General features: G+C 41.3%; 1 protein-coding gene across 7 annotated transcripts in view; it reads left to right on the top strand.

The window, feature by feature from the left end:
- The window catches only part of LOC124720096 (zinc finger protein 99-like), a 158,006-nt gene that overhangs the window by 44,375 nt on the left and 94,719 nt on the right, over window positions 1-18,912 (top strand). For 6 of the 7 annotated variants that reach the window (XR_007006062.1, XM_047245385.1, XM_047245390.1 and 3 more), the window contains one exon: window positions 14,363-14,455. Coding sequence is in view for 4 of the 7 variants with exons in the window: in XM_047245385.1 (XP_047101341.1) it covers window positions 14,363-14,455 (93 nt within the window). In the remaining 3 variants the exon portion in view is untranslated. Of the gene's footprint in view, window positions 1-14,362; window positions 14,456-18,912 lie in introns of those variants that run through there. The other variant, XM_047245386.1, reaches the window with a different exon arrangement.

The raw sequence follows: 18,912 nt of genomic DNA, 5'->3' as shown, positions 1-18,912 counted from the left end.
AACCTACGTTTCTAGCATTTGTAGACTTAGAGAAAGCTTTTGACAATGTTGACTGGAATACTCTCTTTCAAATTCTAAAGGTGGCAGGGGTAAAATACAGGGAGCAAAAGGCTATTTACAATTTGTACAGAAACCAGATGGCAGTTATAAGAGTCGAGGGACATGAAAGGGAAGCAGTGGTTGGGAAGGGAGTAAGGCAGGGTTGTAGCCTCTCCCCGATGTTGTTCAATCTGTATATTGAGCAAGCAGTAAAGGAAACAAAAGAAAAATTCGGAGTAGGTATTAAAATTCATGGAGAAGAAATAAAAACTTTGAGGTTCGCCGATGACATTGTAATTCTGTCAGAGACAGCAAAGGACTTGGAAGAGCAGTTGAATGGAATGGACAGTGTCTTGAAACGAGGATATAAGATGAACATCAACAAAAGCAAAACAAGGATAATGGAATGTAGTCGAATTAAGTCGGGTGATGCTGAGGGAATTAGATTAGGAAATGAGACACTTAAAGTAGTAAAGGAGTTTTGCTATTTGGGGAGCAAAATAACTGATGATGGTCGAAGTAGAGAGGATATAAAATGTAGACTGGCAATGGTAAGGAAAGCGTTTCTGAAGAAGAGAAATTTGTTAACATCAAGTATAGATTTAAGTGTCAAGAAGCCTTTTCTGAAAGTATTTGTATGGAGTGTAGCCATGTATGGAAGTGAAACATGGACGATAAATAGTTTGGACAAGAAGAGAATAGAAGCTTTCGAAATGTGGTGCTACAGAAGAATGCTGAAGATTAGATGGGTAGATCACATAACTAATGAGGAAGTATTGAATAGGATTGGGGAGAAGAGAAGTTTGTGGCACAACTTGACCAGAAGAAGGGATCGGTTGGTAGCACATGTTCTGAGGCATCAAGGGATCACCAATTTAGTATTGGAGGGCAGTGTGGAGGGTAAAAATCGTAGAGGGAGACCAAGAGATGAATACACTAAGCAGATTCAGAAGGATGTAGGTTGCAGTAGGTACTGGGAGATGGAAAAGCTTGCACAGGATAGAGTAGCATGGAGAGCTGCATCAAACCAGTCTCAGGACTGAAGACCACAACAACAACAACATGAATGTAAGAGCAGGGTGAGAATAAAGTGGTAATTTTAGAATTTTTGTGAAAAGATGGAATTAAGCATTACTGAGTTGCGAAAATAATGAGATGGTTGAGTTACGTGTCTACTCACTTCAGGAGTCTTGTTTTCACTTTAGGGTAAAGATGACAAGACTAACAGTATTAGAGTATGCCCCAGGTTGGAAATCAGGAAGGAAGTAAAATGAATTTTTTTTCTTTTTTTTTTCAATTTATATGGATTTAAGAATTGTCTTTGATCAGGAGAAATAGTTCAGCTTTTCAGTTTGTAGAATTGTTTCTTTACATTATGAACACATTTAAGAATTACATGAGATTGCATTGATTGGAACTGAAAGCTGGCTGAAACCTGAAGTAGAAACCCTTGAAATATTTAGCAAGCCGTGTATGTACATTGGAATGACAGCTCTAGGGTGGGAGTGTCAGAAAAGTACTATGTGAACTCCGGCATTGAATGCTTTATTCACCATGTGATCTGCCATGACAATTACAGAATTATTCAAGGAAAATCTACATAAAGCAGTGCAGAAGTAGCAGGTGATTGTAACCTACCATGTGAAGACTAAGATGTCTGTGCATGCATTGCAGGTGGTATGGACTGGCAGTCTTGTGACATACTTTTGAACAGTTTTCTGAAAGCTGTCTTGAGCTGCTAGTTTGACAGCCCACACAAAATTGGAATACTTCAGACTTCGTAGCTATGAAAAGGCTTGTCTTTGTAGATGGTATCAGTACAGAGCATGGTTAGCGATTATGATGGCAGCACAGCAACAATGGTAAATGAAGTTAATGGAGCCTTCAAGAAGGCTAGGAGAATAGATTTGCTAGAAAGAGCAGGTAAGCAGGCATTAGCATCCCATTTAGATGACGAGCGGATGTCGTTTAGTTCCGACATGTACATAGAGGAATATGGACAAACATTAAATGGGCTGTAAATCACACACTGAGTTAGTACGTGGTGATTAACAGGATTACAGACAGAAAAGTCCCTCTGTGGTTTAATAACAAAATTCGGAAAACACTGAGGAAGCACTGTTGTAACATCAGTTCAAAACATACACACACTGATGGCAAGACAAGAGTCGTTGGAAGTTCATGTGTCTGTAAAAAGATCGATGCGAGAAACATACAACTACCACTATCATACTTGAGCAACATATTTTACTGAGCGCATCAGACATTTATGGTTCTACAAAAAATCACTGAGGAGGTTGAAGGCTTCTATCCAGTCAGTCATTGACCAGTTTGGTGTGGCATTGGAGGAAAGCAGAAGGAAAGCTGGAGTTTAAAGTTCGTGCAGGAGGATCATACAAACATATTGTTGTTTGATTGTTGCATAGTCTCTTGCATTGGAGGCACAGTAATAGTCCCCCTGGTGTAGAGAAGCAACTGGATGAGTTGAAAAAAAAAAAAAATAGTTGCCATGTCCAAACAGAATCACAAATCAGTTCTCCAGAGAGTACTCCACTGCATTGGCCTCTTACTTAACTTGCATTTATTCCAAATTGCTCACGTAGTGCAGAGACCAAGGCAGCTGGGAAAAAGTGCAGGGGCATCTGCATATAAGAATGGTAAAACAACGTACCTGCAAAAGGTCAGACCAATATCCGTAACATTTATTTGCTCCAGTGTTCATGATCATATTCTGAGTTGAAATATAACAAATCTCTTTGGAACAGAAAAGTGTGTGTCCACAAATCGGCATGGATTTTGAAAGCCTCATTTGTGCAATACTCCCCTTGGCATTCTGTCACATTATATCCTGCAAACCATTGAAGAATGGCAACAGGCTAGGTTCCACATTCCTACATTTCAGAAAAGCCTATAGAAACATATGGAATCAAAATAAATATTTCCACAATTGACTAGTTACTTGTCACAAAACATATTTTAAGTATAGTTATATGTTTGCAACAAAAAAATATTAAATCTGAGAATCTCACCTTCACTAGTGTTTGAGGGGTTACCACCAATAGCAGGTGCTTTCTTTTATTGCACAAATTTCATCCATATTTGTTCTTTTTCTTCCTCTTCTACTTCTCTGTACTTTTCTGACACTCCCACCTCAGAGCTGTCATTTCAATGTACATCCGCACCTTGCTAAATATGTCAAGGGTTCCTACTTCAGGTTTCAGCCAGCTTTCAGTTCCAAAAATAATTTTACTATGACAACTTTCCAAGAGGGCATTAAGTTCAGCAACTGCAAATATGCCAAGAATTTACAGTTAAAATTTTTACAGTCAAATGGCCTCTGCTTCATATGCAGTCTGGTCTCTCTCTCTCTCTCTCTCTCTCTCTCTCTCTCTCTCTCTCTCTCTCTCTCTCTCTCTGCACTGACTAGCGAACATTCATCAGAGAACCTCAAACTACTGCCTAGCTAGAAAAAAGAGAAAAAACTGCTTGCTTTGTGTGGTGCACCCCAGACCTATCAAGTATTATTACAATTCTCTGCCCCATAATGCAGGTCCAACAGTCTACAGCCCAGACATTAACAGAAATGATGAAGCCTTTAGCTGATATTCTCCACTAACTCCAAACCACAGGACCCCAATCAATTCTGTGACTGCTGCTACAGATTGTGTGCACTCCACATGTGGGGCAATGGCTCTTCATCACTTGTGCTACCTGTCCATATGAACCTAAATGACAGGCAACATTGGTGCCAACATGAGCCACAACTTGCAGACAGCTGCACCCTGCAAGCTTGTTAGCTACAGGCAGGACATCATCCACATCTCAGATGAGGCTCCCCACCAGACATATTCAGTACACATTGGATATGTTTCCATCTCTGGATGCCATTTCCATAAGGAGCTCCATAATGCATTTACCATTGGAGCTCCTGATTAACTAGTAAACCCCTCTCCCCTCGTGGCTGTTTGGATTCTGATGAAGCACCTGCTAGTCCACTCACAGGATGAATCGGTAGTGCCACCCTCCACATTCACTCTCCAACACAAACAATGCTTATATTTGACTCCCACCCCTCACCGTTTGGTGCGGGCAGTTCAGTCACATTGGGTACACTACAAAAACACACAGGGAAAGCAATATATTGAACTTGATATCCTCCTGATGTTTCAGCAGTGGAGGCTGATGCATTATTGCACTGTGTAGCTGGCTATTCAAAAGAATCAACAGCTGTGAGACTGCATGAATACACTTTACAGTTACTAAAATTGCACCTTTTGAATACAAAGACATGCTAGAATGTAATCATAAAATTGGAGAGAGAGAGAGAGAGAGAGAGAGAGAGAGAGAGAGAGAGAGAGAGAGAGCACTATGTATGTAACTTGCTGCTGAAACAACCCTGATTAAATTATAGCATTGTTATCAGTTGAATACTGTACCAGCTTAATCTTTGTTTTAAATAACTGTAACCTAATGCATACATGATAATTGGTTTTGATTACTGTGGGTGATGTTTCAATCAGAATTAGGCTGCTCAGTAGTGCTAGTGTCAAGGAATAGTGATGTTTGATTAAACAAGGTTACAGATGTTAACAAGAAGCAAAGTTACATATTTTTGCTAAACATAAATGGAGAGTCACTACCATTTCAAAATACATTTTTATTCATATCTAATCTCACCACAGGTCAAATATGTATGTGTTTCCTGTTATTTTGGACATGTGTAAGAGAACACACTATTTTTATGTGGTGAACATGCATGTGCAATATGGATATTCCATACTTATGATCATTTCCTGGTAAAAACACTTGTCACAATATGGTATAATTTTGCTTGCTGGGGTCAACCCACAACAATGTGGACACAAACTCAGTGTGATATTCCTCCTCTCACTATGCCATTACAACCAACTCTCACTCAGTGCTCAGGTGCATCACTGCGTCTGAAAACACCACCACACACAGTGAGCATAAGGTGATTGGCTACAGATTCCTGGTATCTTCTTCATGTGTGTGTAAGATATGCTTATGTTTCAGTAGGTAATTGTGCATCCCTTACAGCGCTCTTCTGGTGTGTCACAGCCAGCAATTTGAACCTTTCTAGGCTGAAACAAGCAGTTGCTGGCCGTTCAAAACATACAAGAGACAACTGTGCAACAGGCTGCATGAACCTTATTTATTACAGTTTTCTAAATGCGATTTACATCTTGGAAACACATTCATGGCCTTTATGTAGGGACCCTACCATTTTCCACTGAATAACATAGGTCACAGATTATGTAGTGGAGATTACAAAATCAATAAAGGGTCTGATATAAGCCTTAAACTCGACTCCAAATTAGGTGATAGTAGCTCATCCACAGCTTGACATGCCTCATAACCAGGCAGAACTAACTAGGAACCAAAGGGATTCATAAAAGTTGACAAAATTTCATAGGTAAACTAAATACTTTGTAAATGCACTTTTGGCTACTTGTCACACTGGTGATGTTCCACATTGAGCTAGGTTTTCAGCAGATGCGTGTCAGTCACAAGGCAGGGGCAGCTACACCAGGTTGAAGATGAACCACAAAATGGGTAAATTAGGGCAAGGCACTCATTTTCCCTGAAAGCAGCAAAAGCTAAATACAGATTGAGAAAATTTTACAACGTTTGGTTCCACACAGAAACACACTCTAAAAGAAAATTCTTTGCACAAAAATATTTATGCACCTGCTGACACTGCTACTGTAGAAGTGCTGTACTTGTTCTGCACATGTTATATGACTCAATAGTTCTCTTTTTAGAGCAAATGCCATGAGAATCTTTCAGTTGAGTGGCCTGAAAAATAAATTTGTTGTGTCACTGCTTTTACAAGGATAAATTTCTGATAATAGATATGGTGGATGCAGAGAAAGTCCGCCCAGGAGGTAAGAGATTTCAGAAAAATCATGGAAGAACAAATATGGATGTAACAAGAGGGAAATTGCTCTTAACTTCGATAGCATACCTAGACATTCACTGAGAGCCAAAATTGTAACCATTTGACTAGGAAAAGGGGTGGAGAATAAACCAGCTGTGAATTTGTACTCTGCTGCGCATAAAGCAGTTGGTCACTGGTTTTTATGTCAAAGGCCATTCCTTGTGCCTGTTCAGTATAGTGGACAATTTCTTTCATTTTGGGTTGTGGATGTTCAGATGGCATATGCGTGTGTTGTTTTCTATGACATCTGAATGATTGCAAGTGGTGAAAGGAAAACCACTGCATTTATTTTTATTTGTATGAATTTGGGACAAATTCAGAATTAAATTCAAATGTGCAATAATTAAATTTGTAACTTACATAACTTCCATAATTCACCACACCACTACTGTCAGTGATACTGGAGAGAAGCAGGAAGTTGTCATGACATCTTAAGTGTTTTATATTTTGTACAATGATGATATGCCAGTTTTTTGCAAAATGAAGGACCTTTCATTTAAGGAAAACTACTTGACTACTTGGCTTCACATGGGTGTGCATTTACTGCAGTTCTAACATCCTCCACACCCACCCCCCAATTCTCTGTTAATCTCCTCAACCCCACTCTCTGTCCATGTCCCCCCAGGCAGCTTTTATGAGTACACGCTTGGCTACCACAGGGTTCCACCCTTCATAGCATTACTTCCTATCTGTGCTGCAAGTTTAGTCTTCCATGGTCCCTTTCACGCCTGCCCCTGCATTGGATGGTTTTCATGGTGCAGTCCCTGCTTGGATGTAATTTATGACTGCAATTAGTTTTTCCACTTCTGGCATTATCAGCAACTTTTTAATAAATAAATATGTGCTCCCCATTGTTAGGTTTGACCTGCCACCAATTTTCAATGTTATCCATAAGTGCAGATCATGCAGGGAACTAAATGCAGTGTATGCTCCACCTTTGCACCCTTGTCGTTAATAAGGTAAGATATGCAAAACCCATAACGGTAGCCATCCTGTTGTGGTGGATCATCAAGTACCTGCATGGTGGTAGCCCCCTGACTGCACAAGGGTTGCTCTGTTGGTGCATCAGCTGAAAAGTCCACTGTATGCCAAGGAGTATGAGTCCATCAAGAGAGGGGAATGCAGACTACAAGGAGTGGATTACTAGTCAAGTAGCCATTGATGAGGCTGGGTGGCACCCATGGGAAGAGCCCTAATTTGTAGTGGGTGGTACCATGGCAGATAAGCTACAAATGAAGCAGATGATGGTATCTCATGCTGGTGGACCCAGTAGTCTCTACGAAAGGGAAGTCCTCTTTCAATGCAGGCAGATGTGATCCTGAAAACTTCCCTTCATTGGCTGTGCTGTGGAAGGATTATAGGGCTAAGCGGCAAGCTGAAAAATACTACTCCCAGTATTTAGTTTGCACAAGGAGTGATGGGGATTCCTTCTTGGCCACAAAGCCCTAATTATTTGTAGAAACTATAGATGACAAATTTGGCAGAGTTGCAGCTCTCTCCAAAACAGAGTGGATTAATTTTGATCACAACAGTATCCTCTGTCCAGCCACAAACACTGCTTGCTTGTAACGAGCTGGATGACATACCAATGACTGTCACTCCCTTTAACAGTTTTAATGCGGGTCAGGGCATCAATTTCCACCAAGACCTGCTCGTACAATCTGTTGATGAGCAACACGCCAACTTGGAGTGACAGGGCTCCAAAAAACAATAGGGTTGCTACCAGTGCCTTGATCTTGGCCTTTGAGGGCGATAGATTGGCTGAAAAGGTCAAGGTGTGAAACAGTATGTCCACGTACCTCCGCCCACCCACCTCACCTATGTGGTGTTTCAAGTGCTTGAAATTTGGTTGCGTGTCTTTGCCTTGCAGCACTAGCCCCATTTGTAGAGATTGTGGACGAGCACTGCATGAAAATGCCCATTGTGCCCCTCCCCCAAGCTGTGTCAACTGTGGAAAGTGCCGCACTCCCTTCTCATCAGTTCACACTGTTTTCCAGAGAGCAAAGAAAATGCAGAAATACAAGACTCAGGACAAACTTACTGACCAAGAGGCCAAAAAGAAGTGCAAGCAGTTACACCCAGCATGTACAACAATGTCGTATGCAATAGCTACAAAGACATCTCCCGTTTGCCAGTGGTACTCTTGCCTACTACTCTTTTTACAGTGAGCCTTCAGGGATGCTAAACTGTGCCTGCCCCCCCCCCCCCCCCCCCTCCCGATGGTTTGAGGGCTTGCTCCTTTCCCCACACCTCCTTTGGAATCGATATCTTCCCACTAGGGACATCAGCCCCACCCCCAGCCTCAGGTGAATAACGAATGTCCAGCTTCTCTTGCAAGGAATGGGACCTTTGGGACACTTTCTTCCCAGGGTTTTGCTGGTCTACAGCTGGACACCAGCCAGTGACTGAAGGAGCCACAGGGTGCTGGTAGCAGATCTTCAGTCATCATGTTTATCTGAAACTGTTTCAGAGAAGCCCTCTCCATCATCAAAATCCTCTAAGGAGAGGAGAGACAAGACATCCGCCATGAAGCAGGACCTTCCAGTGGCCTCCACCCCAGCAGATCCTGCCTGTTCAGCTTCTGTGGTGGAGGCAGAGATTTTGGTGGCCCTTGAAGCCCTGATTCAAACCACACAATGGAACCCAGAATGGAGTTTGCAGATATGTTCTGGACACTATATATAGTGAACTTTTGCATCTTGATACACCTTTGTAGCCTGTGGCTGTTAGAGTAAGGGCATTTCAGGGTAGTACTGTATGCAGAGTTCACCTCCCTCCTAATGCTGAAATGTCTCATGACTTACTGTTGGGATTGGTTTCTCAGCTCCCCCATCTTTCTTAATCTTGGGTGATCTCAACGCCTATAACCCTTTGTGGGGTGGAACCACCATCACTGGCCATGGTAAAGACCTCAGAAACTTACTGGCGCATCTTGGCCTTTGTCAGTTAAATACTGGCACTCCCACACACTTCAGCATTGCACACAGGGCTTTATCAGCCACTGACCTTTCCATTTGCAGCCCTTGTCTTCTCCCATCCATCCACTGGGGAATCCATGATGACTTGTGTATTAGCGACCACTTTGCAATCTTCCTGTCCCTCTGTCAGCAACATTACCCTAGATGACTGCCCAGATGGACTCTCAACTTTGCTGACTGGAGTGCTTTTGCCTCTGTTGTCTGCCATGACTCCCCACTGCATGGAGACCTCAACGAGGCAGTCCAGAATATAATTACAGCCATTCCTTAGGCAACTGATACAGTATTCCCCTGTTCTTCAAGCCTGCTTTGGCAGAAGAGAGTACCCGGTGGCCATCAGAAATTGCAGAGGCCATTAGAGATAGCAGGCAGACTCTACAGCACTGTAAGTGGCACCCATTGATGGAACATCTCATTGACTTTAAATGGCTTCATGCCTGGGTGTGTCACCTGATAAAATGAGGAGTGTTGGAATCAGTATGTCTCAACCATCGGACCACATACCTCCCCTTCGCAAGTTTGGCCTAAGACCAGGTGTCCCTATTCGCACCAGTCCCTAGTAGGTGGAACTGCTATTAATTTTAATGGCACTGTCTCCACTGACCCGGATGCCATTGCCGAATGTTTTGCTCTGCATTATGCTCGAGTCACAGCATCTGAAGATTATCAACCCGTCTTTCATGTTCTCAGGCAGTGTGGGTGGAGCAAAAGGGATTTTTTCATGCCACCTGGAGCCATATAAAGCTCCTTTCAATGAGCGTAAATTCATCAGTGTCCTAGCACTCTGCCCTGATACAGGCCCAGGGCCAGGTTCCGGTCCCATCCACAACCAAATGATCTAGCACCTATCAGTGGATTGTCAGCATCATATCCTTGCCATCTTTAGCTGCATCTGGACAGAGGGCCAGTTCTCGTTGCAATGATGAGAAAGTATCACTGTCCCAGTGCTGAAACTGGGTAAGCACCATCTACAGATTGGCAATTACTGCTAAGTAAGTTTCACCAATGTTCTCTGTAAGTTGTTTGAATGCACAATAAACTTGTGGCTATGGTCTTGAGGTCTTCTGGTTACATCCCAGGTTGTCAAGGTGTTCCCCTTCTGCTAGTTCCGTTTGCCTACAATATGCAATCCAAACAGCTTTTGCCCAATGTCAATGGCTTATAGCAATTTTCTGCAACCTCCAAAAGGCATACGACACCTAGGTGGCACAATAGCCTTGCTACCTCACATGAGTGGGGTCTCAGGATAATTCCCAATTTTTATCCAGAATTTCCTGTCGCACTGTATATTCTGGGTTCAAGTTAGTTCTTCTCCCAACACCTCTCACCCCCACCACCATATACAAGAGAACGTGATTCCACAGGACTCTGTACTGAGTGCCACTGACTTTCTAATTGCTGCCAAGGATCACCAGCAGCTGTGAGGTCCTCAGTATCATTCTCCCTGTATGCTGACAACTTTCGCCCATACTATCACTTCTCTAGTGTGGGTGTCACTTAATGTAGGCTACAAGGCACCTTATGAAAGGCACAGTAATGGGCGCTCACCCATGTCTTTCAGTTTTCAGCTGCCAAGACTCATGTCATGGACTTCTGTTGATGTCGTACGGTTCATTCACAACCAGACCTTTATCTTGACCAACTACTCCCTGTGGCAGGGACATACCGCTTTTTAGGACTGGTCTTCACTTCTCAGTCAATGGGAATTCCAGATTTTTGCCAGTGTAGCTCAGTGATCATTGTCTTGACCCCATATCAGGTTGGGATCTCAGAGAATAAACTTGATGGTAGCTTGGCCAAACTGGATATGGTAAACCAGCTCGAGCAATCACTATTCTGGAAACAGACCTCTGATTGGTGTTACACCATCAAGTTTTAGGAATGTGGAATATGCAATGGATCATTCTGACTTCACCTAACTATCAGTGATAAAGGAGATTATTAATCTATGGTGGTCCTCCATGTAGGTCTCTGAAAAGGATTCTAGTGTCATTTGATAGCTCCATTCCAGCCATACCTGGCTGGCTCATAGTCTTCTCCTCCACCCCACTGTTGTTGTGGTTTCCATTCAACAGTGGTCCACATTTTGCTGTACTGTCCCAACATAGCCACCCTGTGGTGGAATCCTAAACTCGCTACCTGTGGTGTTAGGAGATGATGCCTCAGTGGCTGACGTAGTTTTATGTTTTATTCATGAAGAGGGCTTTTACCATTCTCTTTGAGTGAGAGTCTCTTGACCTTATTGGCCCATTGAAAGGTTGGCAGAAAACTGTTGCCGTCTCTGCCCAGTCAAGACTGTGACAGTTGGGGCTTGGTGGTCCAGCTCGATTATCACCCTACCTGCTCTTTTCTGCTTCTTCCCCCTCTCGCATGACGTGTTACAGTAATTCATCTTTTGTCGCTGTGCTTCTCTTGCCCTGTTTGTGTTGCTAGCTTTTCCTAGGCAGCTTCTGAGTCGAGTACATCTGGTAAGTGGTGGGGATTGGGGGATGTATGACCACTCATTGCATTCTGATCTCTTGGGCTTCCAGCTGCTCCCTAAATGGGGCATGTTGCCTGTCTTTTTTCCTCTGTCTCCCTTTCTTCTTTCTGTATCTCATCAGCTTTGTTGACCTTGCCTTGCCTTGGGGTTTTCTTCATCTGGGTTGTGTGTGGTTGGCTCTCTCCCATCTACAATCACGTAGGCCTGTTTGTTCATGGAAGAAGGGACAGATGTCCTAGTATTTTGGTCCCGTTAATCATTCAACAAGCCAACCATCTCTGTCCATCTGCTCTGCCCTATCTCTGTCCATGTTTTCCTGCCACCTCTTTCTGTTTGTTGTTCCTCCCCCTGCTCTCTTCACATTGTCACTCACGTACATACGAGAATGCTGGTTCTTACCTTCTTCGTAATTTTGTCTAGATGGTAAGTATATGTGTACCTCGTTTGGTTGAAGCCAGTGCAGTGGTTTAGGAGGAGATGTGAAACACATCCACTTCCATAATATGTATGGATACTGTGTATGCTGATTTCTGCTTGATACATAAGAACTAATTTTGGTTTATATTTGGTGGGCAGTCTCCTTCTGTTGTGCCTGCATTCAAGAATAAACAAAGCTTTGGTTTCAAATATTTGAATTGTGGCACCCACATTTTCTTGCTGCCTGGTTCTAATTGATGAATACGTGTGATTATTAGTGTTATGGCCTTGTCAGCTTCTACCTGCACAAGATCAGTTTGAAGGTACTTCTCTCTCTCTCTCTCTCTCTCTCTCTCTCTCTCTCTCTCTCTCTCTCTCTCTCTCTTTTCCTGCTCCCCTACTCCTCTCTAAGAAGTAGCCATGTAGGAATAAGGCACAGAAGCCGTGATCACTTCACTTGTTTGCTTTTTTTCACTGTCTTGAACACCCAGGGAAGGCTGAAGGACCTAGTGTTTGGGTAAAGCAAGATACAGAACTGAAACAACATGTGGATGGCTCTGAGTGTAATGCAGCTGTTAGCACAAACACTGTATTGTGCATGAAGTGTAGCAAGTATGTCCTGATACAAATGTGGGGCATTCAAGCTAAATTACCATGGATGGTGAACAATTGTAACCTGTGATACCAGCTATTTTCAAGAATTTTTGTGGACTTTCAGTTGACTCTAGTTAGATTTGCTATGTCTTGCTTGTTACCAATAATATTTTATCTGCCCTTGTAACAAGCATATTTTTAGTAACCATTACCCTTCTTCAATTTTTTATTGTTATTGTATGTAATGAGTGCTTTAAATACATATTTGATATGAACAGAGCAAGGAAGGCTTCCTATTGGAAGTAATGGCCTCTGTTTCATAGTGCTATAACAGAACATTTGGAACTATAGATACCTGTGGGTATATATTTTAGACTTCCTAGTCACTGTTCACTGAAGTACTTACATCATTACTGAAATCTTGCATTGGCTGTATGTAATTCCTTGTGATTTTCCTCCAGTACACATGACAAATTTGCATTGTTCCCTAAAGAGCAGGCACTGAAAATACATGATGACAGAGCAAGAAGCTTTGTAAATAGCATTAAATTTGGTTAATTTTGATATAATGTGTGGACTGCCATTTTCATTAGATTAATGACCAAAAAGCCATCTTATTTATGGGTTTACGGCTAGAAGATTATTGGCATCTCTATATTATCTGAGTTTAAATTAATGATATGGTTATTATAGAGGGAAACATTCCACGTAGGAAAAATATATCCAAAAACAAAGATGTAGTGACTTACCAAATGAAAGTGCTGGCAGGTCGACAGGCACACAAACATACACACAAAATTCAAGCTTTCGAAACAAACTGTTGCCTCATCAGGAAAGAGGGAAGGAGAGGGAAAGACGAAAGGATGTGGGTTTTAAGGGAGAGGGTAAGGAGTCATTCCAATCCCGGGAGCGGAAAGACTTACCTTAGGGGGGAAAAAGGACGGGTATACGCGCGCGCGCGCACACACACACACACACACACACACACACACACACACACATATATATATCCATCCACACATGGATGGATATGGTTATAATAGAGGGAAACATTCCACGTAGGAAAAATATATCTAAAAACAAAGATGTAGTGACTTACCAAATGAAAGTGCTGGCAGGTCGACAGGCACACAAACAAACACAAACATACACACAAAATTCAAGCTTTCGCAACAAACTGTTGCCTCATCAGGAAAGAGGTGGCAGGAAAACATGGACAGAGATAGGGCAGAGCAGATGGACAGAGATGGTTGGCTTGTTGAATCCACACATGGATGGATATGTGTGTGTGTGTGTGCGTGTGTGCGAGTGTATACCTGTCCTTTTTTCCCCCTAAGGTAAGTCTTTCCGCTCCCGGGATTGAAATGACTCCTTATCCTCTCCCTTAAAACCCACATCCTTTCGTCTTTCCCTCTCCTTCCCTCTTTCCTGATGAGGCAACAGTTTGTTGCGAAAACTTGAATTTTGTGTGTATGTTTGTGTTTGTTTGTGTGCCTGTCGACCTGCCAGCACTTTCATTTGGTAAGTCACTACATCTTTGTTTTTAGATATATTTATCTGAGTTTAATTTTGAAATGTTGACGCACACATATAACGTCTTTGTAAATGGGAGTATGACCACGCAATAGAGTAGACTCTAGTGCCACTGAAATCAGTGTAGGTTATATGACAGGAATAGAAAGTGAAAGCTTCCCAATATAAATACTACTCAGTGGCTGTTAGCATAACGAGAGACATAAGAACTGATTTGAATGCGTTATGACACACTTTTACCAAGTGATAAGAATCTGTGCAAAGCTAGACAATATTCATAAGAAAGGAATATTGAGAGCTGTGTCATTTGTACAGAAGTTAGCAAGCAGTTATAATTCAGAGATTGTTTTCTTTTTTCAGTGTGTTGAAGACCTATTGGAACTATCTTGGTCCACTGATGTTGTCAAGGAGGATCCTGAAGTAAATGTTGAAGTGAATGTAACCGAGAATATTGTAAGTATTTACATCCCTGAATTATTGCATGCAGAGTGAGGCAAAAAGTGATCCGTTAATTGTGTAGAGTAAAGGATGTATTGCAGTGCAATTCTCACAGACTGTCAGTTTTGTGGAACTTGTTACTGTTTGTAATTGTAGAGTATTCTTCTACTCATCCACTTGACTTCCATATTACCTATTACATGCTGACTTTTAAATAGAGATGGAGTTAACTGGTGGCTGGGGCTGGTATAATCCTGTTTTCCATAGCCATTGTTGATATCAAACATATTGTATAATGGCAGTGTGTGATAGATACACTTCACATTTAGACAAAGTGTGAACTTTAACCATAGGTCATTTGAGAAATATTCCTCTTTTCAGTAACTTGGGACTAATACAATTCAAAAGAATGTTGGGCATTCTTGCCTTCTGAGTGAATCATAGCTATTCATGGGTTTGTCCCAAAACTTTTTTTGCATTTTGAAAGAAGTTAAAATTCATGTGTTATAGATTACCCCTGATACCTTGGCCACAACCTGTACATATTGTGGGCAGCTTCTGTGGTACCTGTTCTATTTGTTATAAATTTGTCAGTCAGAGAGAGACTCTGTGTATGACTTTTGGTGAATTACTGTTCATAGATGAAGCCATGTATGACCTCACCATTAGAGATATGGCAGCTCTAAAGAAGAATGATTACTTGTCATAATATGCTTTATAACCTTGCTGAGGGAAAAAGGTGCTCACATTGAAAACATGTCACATGAATAAAATTAGATGAAGATTGGGGAACATTAAACACACAACTGCAGAAGGTTGGGTAGACATTCACTCTTGATCTCAGTTCTCTTTAACAAGCTTCCTATGGCTGTAAAAGATTCTTCAGACACTGAAATGTTGGCTTCTTCAGACACTGAAATTGCATGGTGATTATAGAAGCACACAGCTCAGACAGTATGCAAAAGAGTGCAGCTGATTCACAGCTTACAGACTGACTTAATGTCAAAGAGACTCATATGGCATTTTAAACAAATGAGAGTGGTGTATTGGCATTACAAGTAGACAGGTCAGCAAGTAAAACAGTAGAAGTGTTGTTCTACAAAAAAAGGTTTTACAAAAATGAGAACGCTATGCATAGTAGTCAGTGATGTGCAAACTAGGAGCATGGCCAAAACAATGAACCGTAGCGTGTCCTAGGGCATAGCTGTAGTTGTCAAAGTGGCTGGATTGTAGTTGGTGACCACTTATTGTGAGAATAGAAAAGACCATACTGGCCTTCATATTCAGCCAGAGAGGTCACAGGTCGTACAAGAAGGCTCTGTGGCACCAGGGTCAGAGATGCAGATATAGTGTCTTATGCTGCATGGAGTGCTGCTCCCAATGCAAGCGTGCAGAACAGTGTGTTGCTGATTGTGTGGCCTGGGAAACCGTGTCATGTGGTTGGCACTGAAATCAATGACATGTACTCCAGTTGTTACATTGAAAATACATAACTTAGACTGAATAGTGCTAGGCACCTGAGTGGATCTACAAGTAGAATCTGGACCGTGACGGTGATCCTGAGTAGCACATGCAGTTGTGAAGTCAACATCTTAGCTCCGCCAGTTGGAGTGACATGCAGTCTTTGTGGTCAGGAGCATAAAATGCTAGGGCTTAATGATGCATAAAAATAGAGCTGATCATTTTGATATTGGCACATGGCGAGCAAGATTCTGTAGTAATGGTAGAATTGGGAATTTTATTAAGTAATTGTATGAGAAGCTAGAGCAAGTCTTCGTTACTGTACACCTAGGTACCTGATTTACAGTGACCACTGAATTTTTTTCTGAAAACCTGTCCAAACTAGTTCCTACATCAGATGTGTTGTTTCTCCATTGGAAATTTGTTTGTCAGGCTTAATTTTGATGTGCATTCATTGCATATTATTATTTCCTGTGTTTTATTATTTTCTTGATTGTAATTGCTATCATATGTGAAGATACCATTAGTGAGGAAGATAATAGTAGAAAGGACTCATCACCTAGTGAGAGATTCATGCGATTAGATGTTGACATAAAGAAGTTGCATTGATTTTTATCCCTTTGTGCTGTTGAAGAGTGATTCTCAGTTGTTTGAATTTCTCCAAAGTTTTGGTGCTATTGTAGGCTGATACAGATGTGCTGCTAACTGAAAGCCCATGTCTTGCATTAAGGTTCCGACAGCTAAATTTCATGATGGGCTTATATGGCAGTGCTTGAAAATTCTAATGTGGAGGTTGGTTTGTAATGGCACATGGTTTTAGAGATGTAAGACAGTCTCAAAGATATTTCTTTTCTCTTTTCTCTGGTTTTGTTTTGAAATGCTGGTTATGGCTGTGCCATCCACTTGTTACATGGTATAGTTAAGGCAAGGCATTAGACTGCTGATGCTTGATTTTTATCATACAAAGAAATTGGTTCAGCTATAGTGAAGATATGGAAAAGTGAGATTCAGAGATGTGATCATTGAAATGGGGGGAATCATCTTTTGAAACTGTCAAGCATCATGCAGAAAAGTGGATGGCAGAAATGTGAGTTGGGAGCAGGTGTTCTGGGAAAGAACACAGACAGACTATGTAGTGACTAATCGGAGAGTATCAGACTGTTGTATGTTCAGATAAATGTGATAGTTACAACCTTCAGCCAGTTCCAGTAAAACACAGCTAATTGTAGAATAAGGTGTTATACAAAGGAATGATATTGCAAACAGTAAGGTGTGGGGTGAGGTGAGAGAGAGCACAGTGTTCTGCAGAGTCATTTGGATGAATGCATGTGGAATGAATATGTAACTAAGCATAAGTATATTTTTCATTCTTACGTTCAGTGAGTTGGGTCCCTTCATATTCTGTGTGTAGAGTATGAGGGCGTGGTTTTGCTGCTTTGATTGGTTGTAGAGTGGATAAACGGGAATATTTAGTTTTCAGTAGATATCATGTATCTAAAACAACACTTCAGTACTACCTTATTAGCGACTCTCTTGCGCTCATCAGAATAATTTGTCTCGGGGATGCAACTTCCACTTAACTTCAGTTTTTGTGTTGAATGGGTTTCGACTTCAGCAATAAATAGACAACAGACATAATTTCTCTGTAAAAGTGTATTAATCCTTTGCTGGAGAAGAAATTCAGAGGCAGGCTGTTCGATTTGTTACTGATAAGTTTAAACAACACACAAGTATTATGGAAATGCTTCATGAGCTCAGATGGAGGAATGATATTGAAAAAACTTAAAAGAACTGCCATTTGAAGCTGACTGCTGAACGATTCTGTTGTCTCCAACATACATTGCGTGTAAGGACCACGATTATAAAATACGAGAGCTCATGGCTCTTATGGAGTCACATATATGATCTTCTTCCCTCATTCTATTTGTGAGTGGAATGGGACAGGAAGTGACCAGCGGCAGTACGGGGTACTCGCCACCACACACCATTAGGCGGAGTATCGATGTATGTGGAAATACTAGGTAAATAAGTAGCTGAGTAATGTAGTATGAGCAACAGTGATACTTTCCATAGTAGTTAATGTACATACACCTATGTACAAAATCATCTATTTGCAGTGTGAGTAGATGGGCACTAGTCTCACAAAGATGGTTGCCGGTATACTTCACAGAAGTAAATTGCTGTGGGAGCTTCTGCCTTTAAATTTTCAGTCTAGCTCATTCCACATGCATCCACATCATTTATGAAAAGCAATGTGTAAATCAAAGAATGAACGACCATAACACACACCATCTTTGGCCCGGGTAGAGGTTAGTGTTGAAAGCAAATGTAATTTCATGGAAATTGCAAGACATAAAGACAAATTAATGTTAGCATATTTTACTAAAACAAATTATACTTGTATAAGCAATTCCTCAGGATGTTTAAAATCATCACTTTTCACAAGGCTATAACTGTGTCATAAATAAAGATGCAGAATTGGGGTAAGATTGTTACTTCAATACATGCCAGCAAAGCCTTTATTTACAAAAGAACCATATGATTTATATGCATGCATATACAATATTAAATCACTTTTCACAGCTGTGTATAGGATCAGATTCTTCATTTACTGATCACATATATGAATATTCTTTTTAGCTTGTTAAGCATCCAGATGACAGATTTGAGCCATGCATTCGCAAGCATGTCAGTTCAGGAAACTAACTGCTGTTTTCATGTAGCATCATAGTTAATCCAAATTGTTGGAAGAGGAGGCACTTGGAGCCTTTCAGAAACCCCCACCAGGAAAGAAGATATTATACTGTGAGCTGAAGGACATTTCAAGGTCGGATCTGCAGCCCCTTGTAGCTGATCGATCCTTCAGGCAGATCACTGTTAAGAAGTGCTCTTTTATACAGGTTCTGATGCAGTGTCACACCATCCAGATACTCTTATTTCTGATTATTTTCCATCCCTTTTATTTTCGGTTCATCTTTGTGTTTTCTAATATTGTCCACTTTCTTCAGTTT

Source organism: Schistocerca piceifrons, chromosome 11, assembly GCF_021461385.2.
Source record: "Schistocerca piceifrons isolate TAMUIC-IGC-003096 chromosome 11, iqSchPice1.1, whole genome shotgun sequence".
NCBI lineage: Eukaryota > Metazoa > Arthropoda > Insecta > Orthoptera > Acrididae > Schistocerca > Schistocerca piceifrons.
This window is presented reverse-complemented; position numbering and strand designations above follow the sequence as displayed.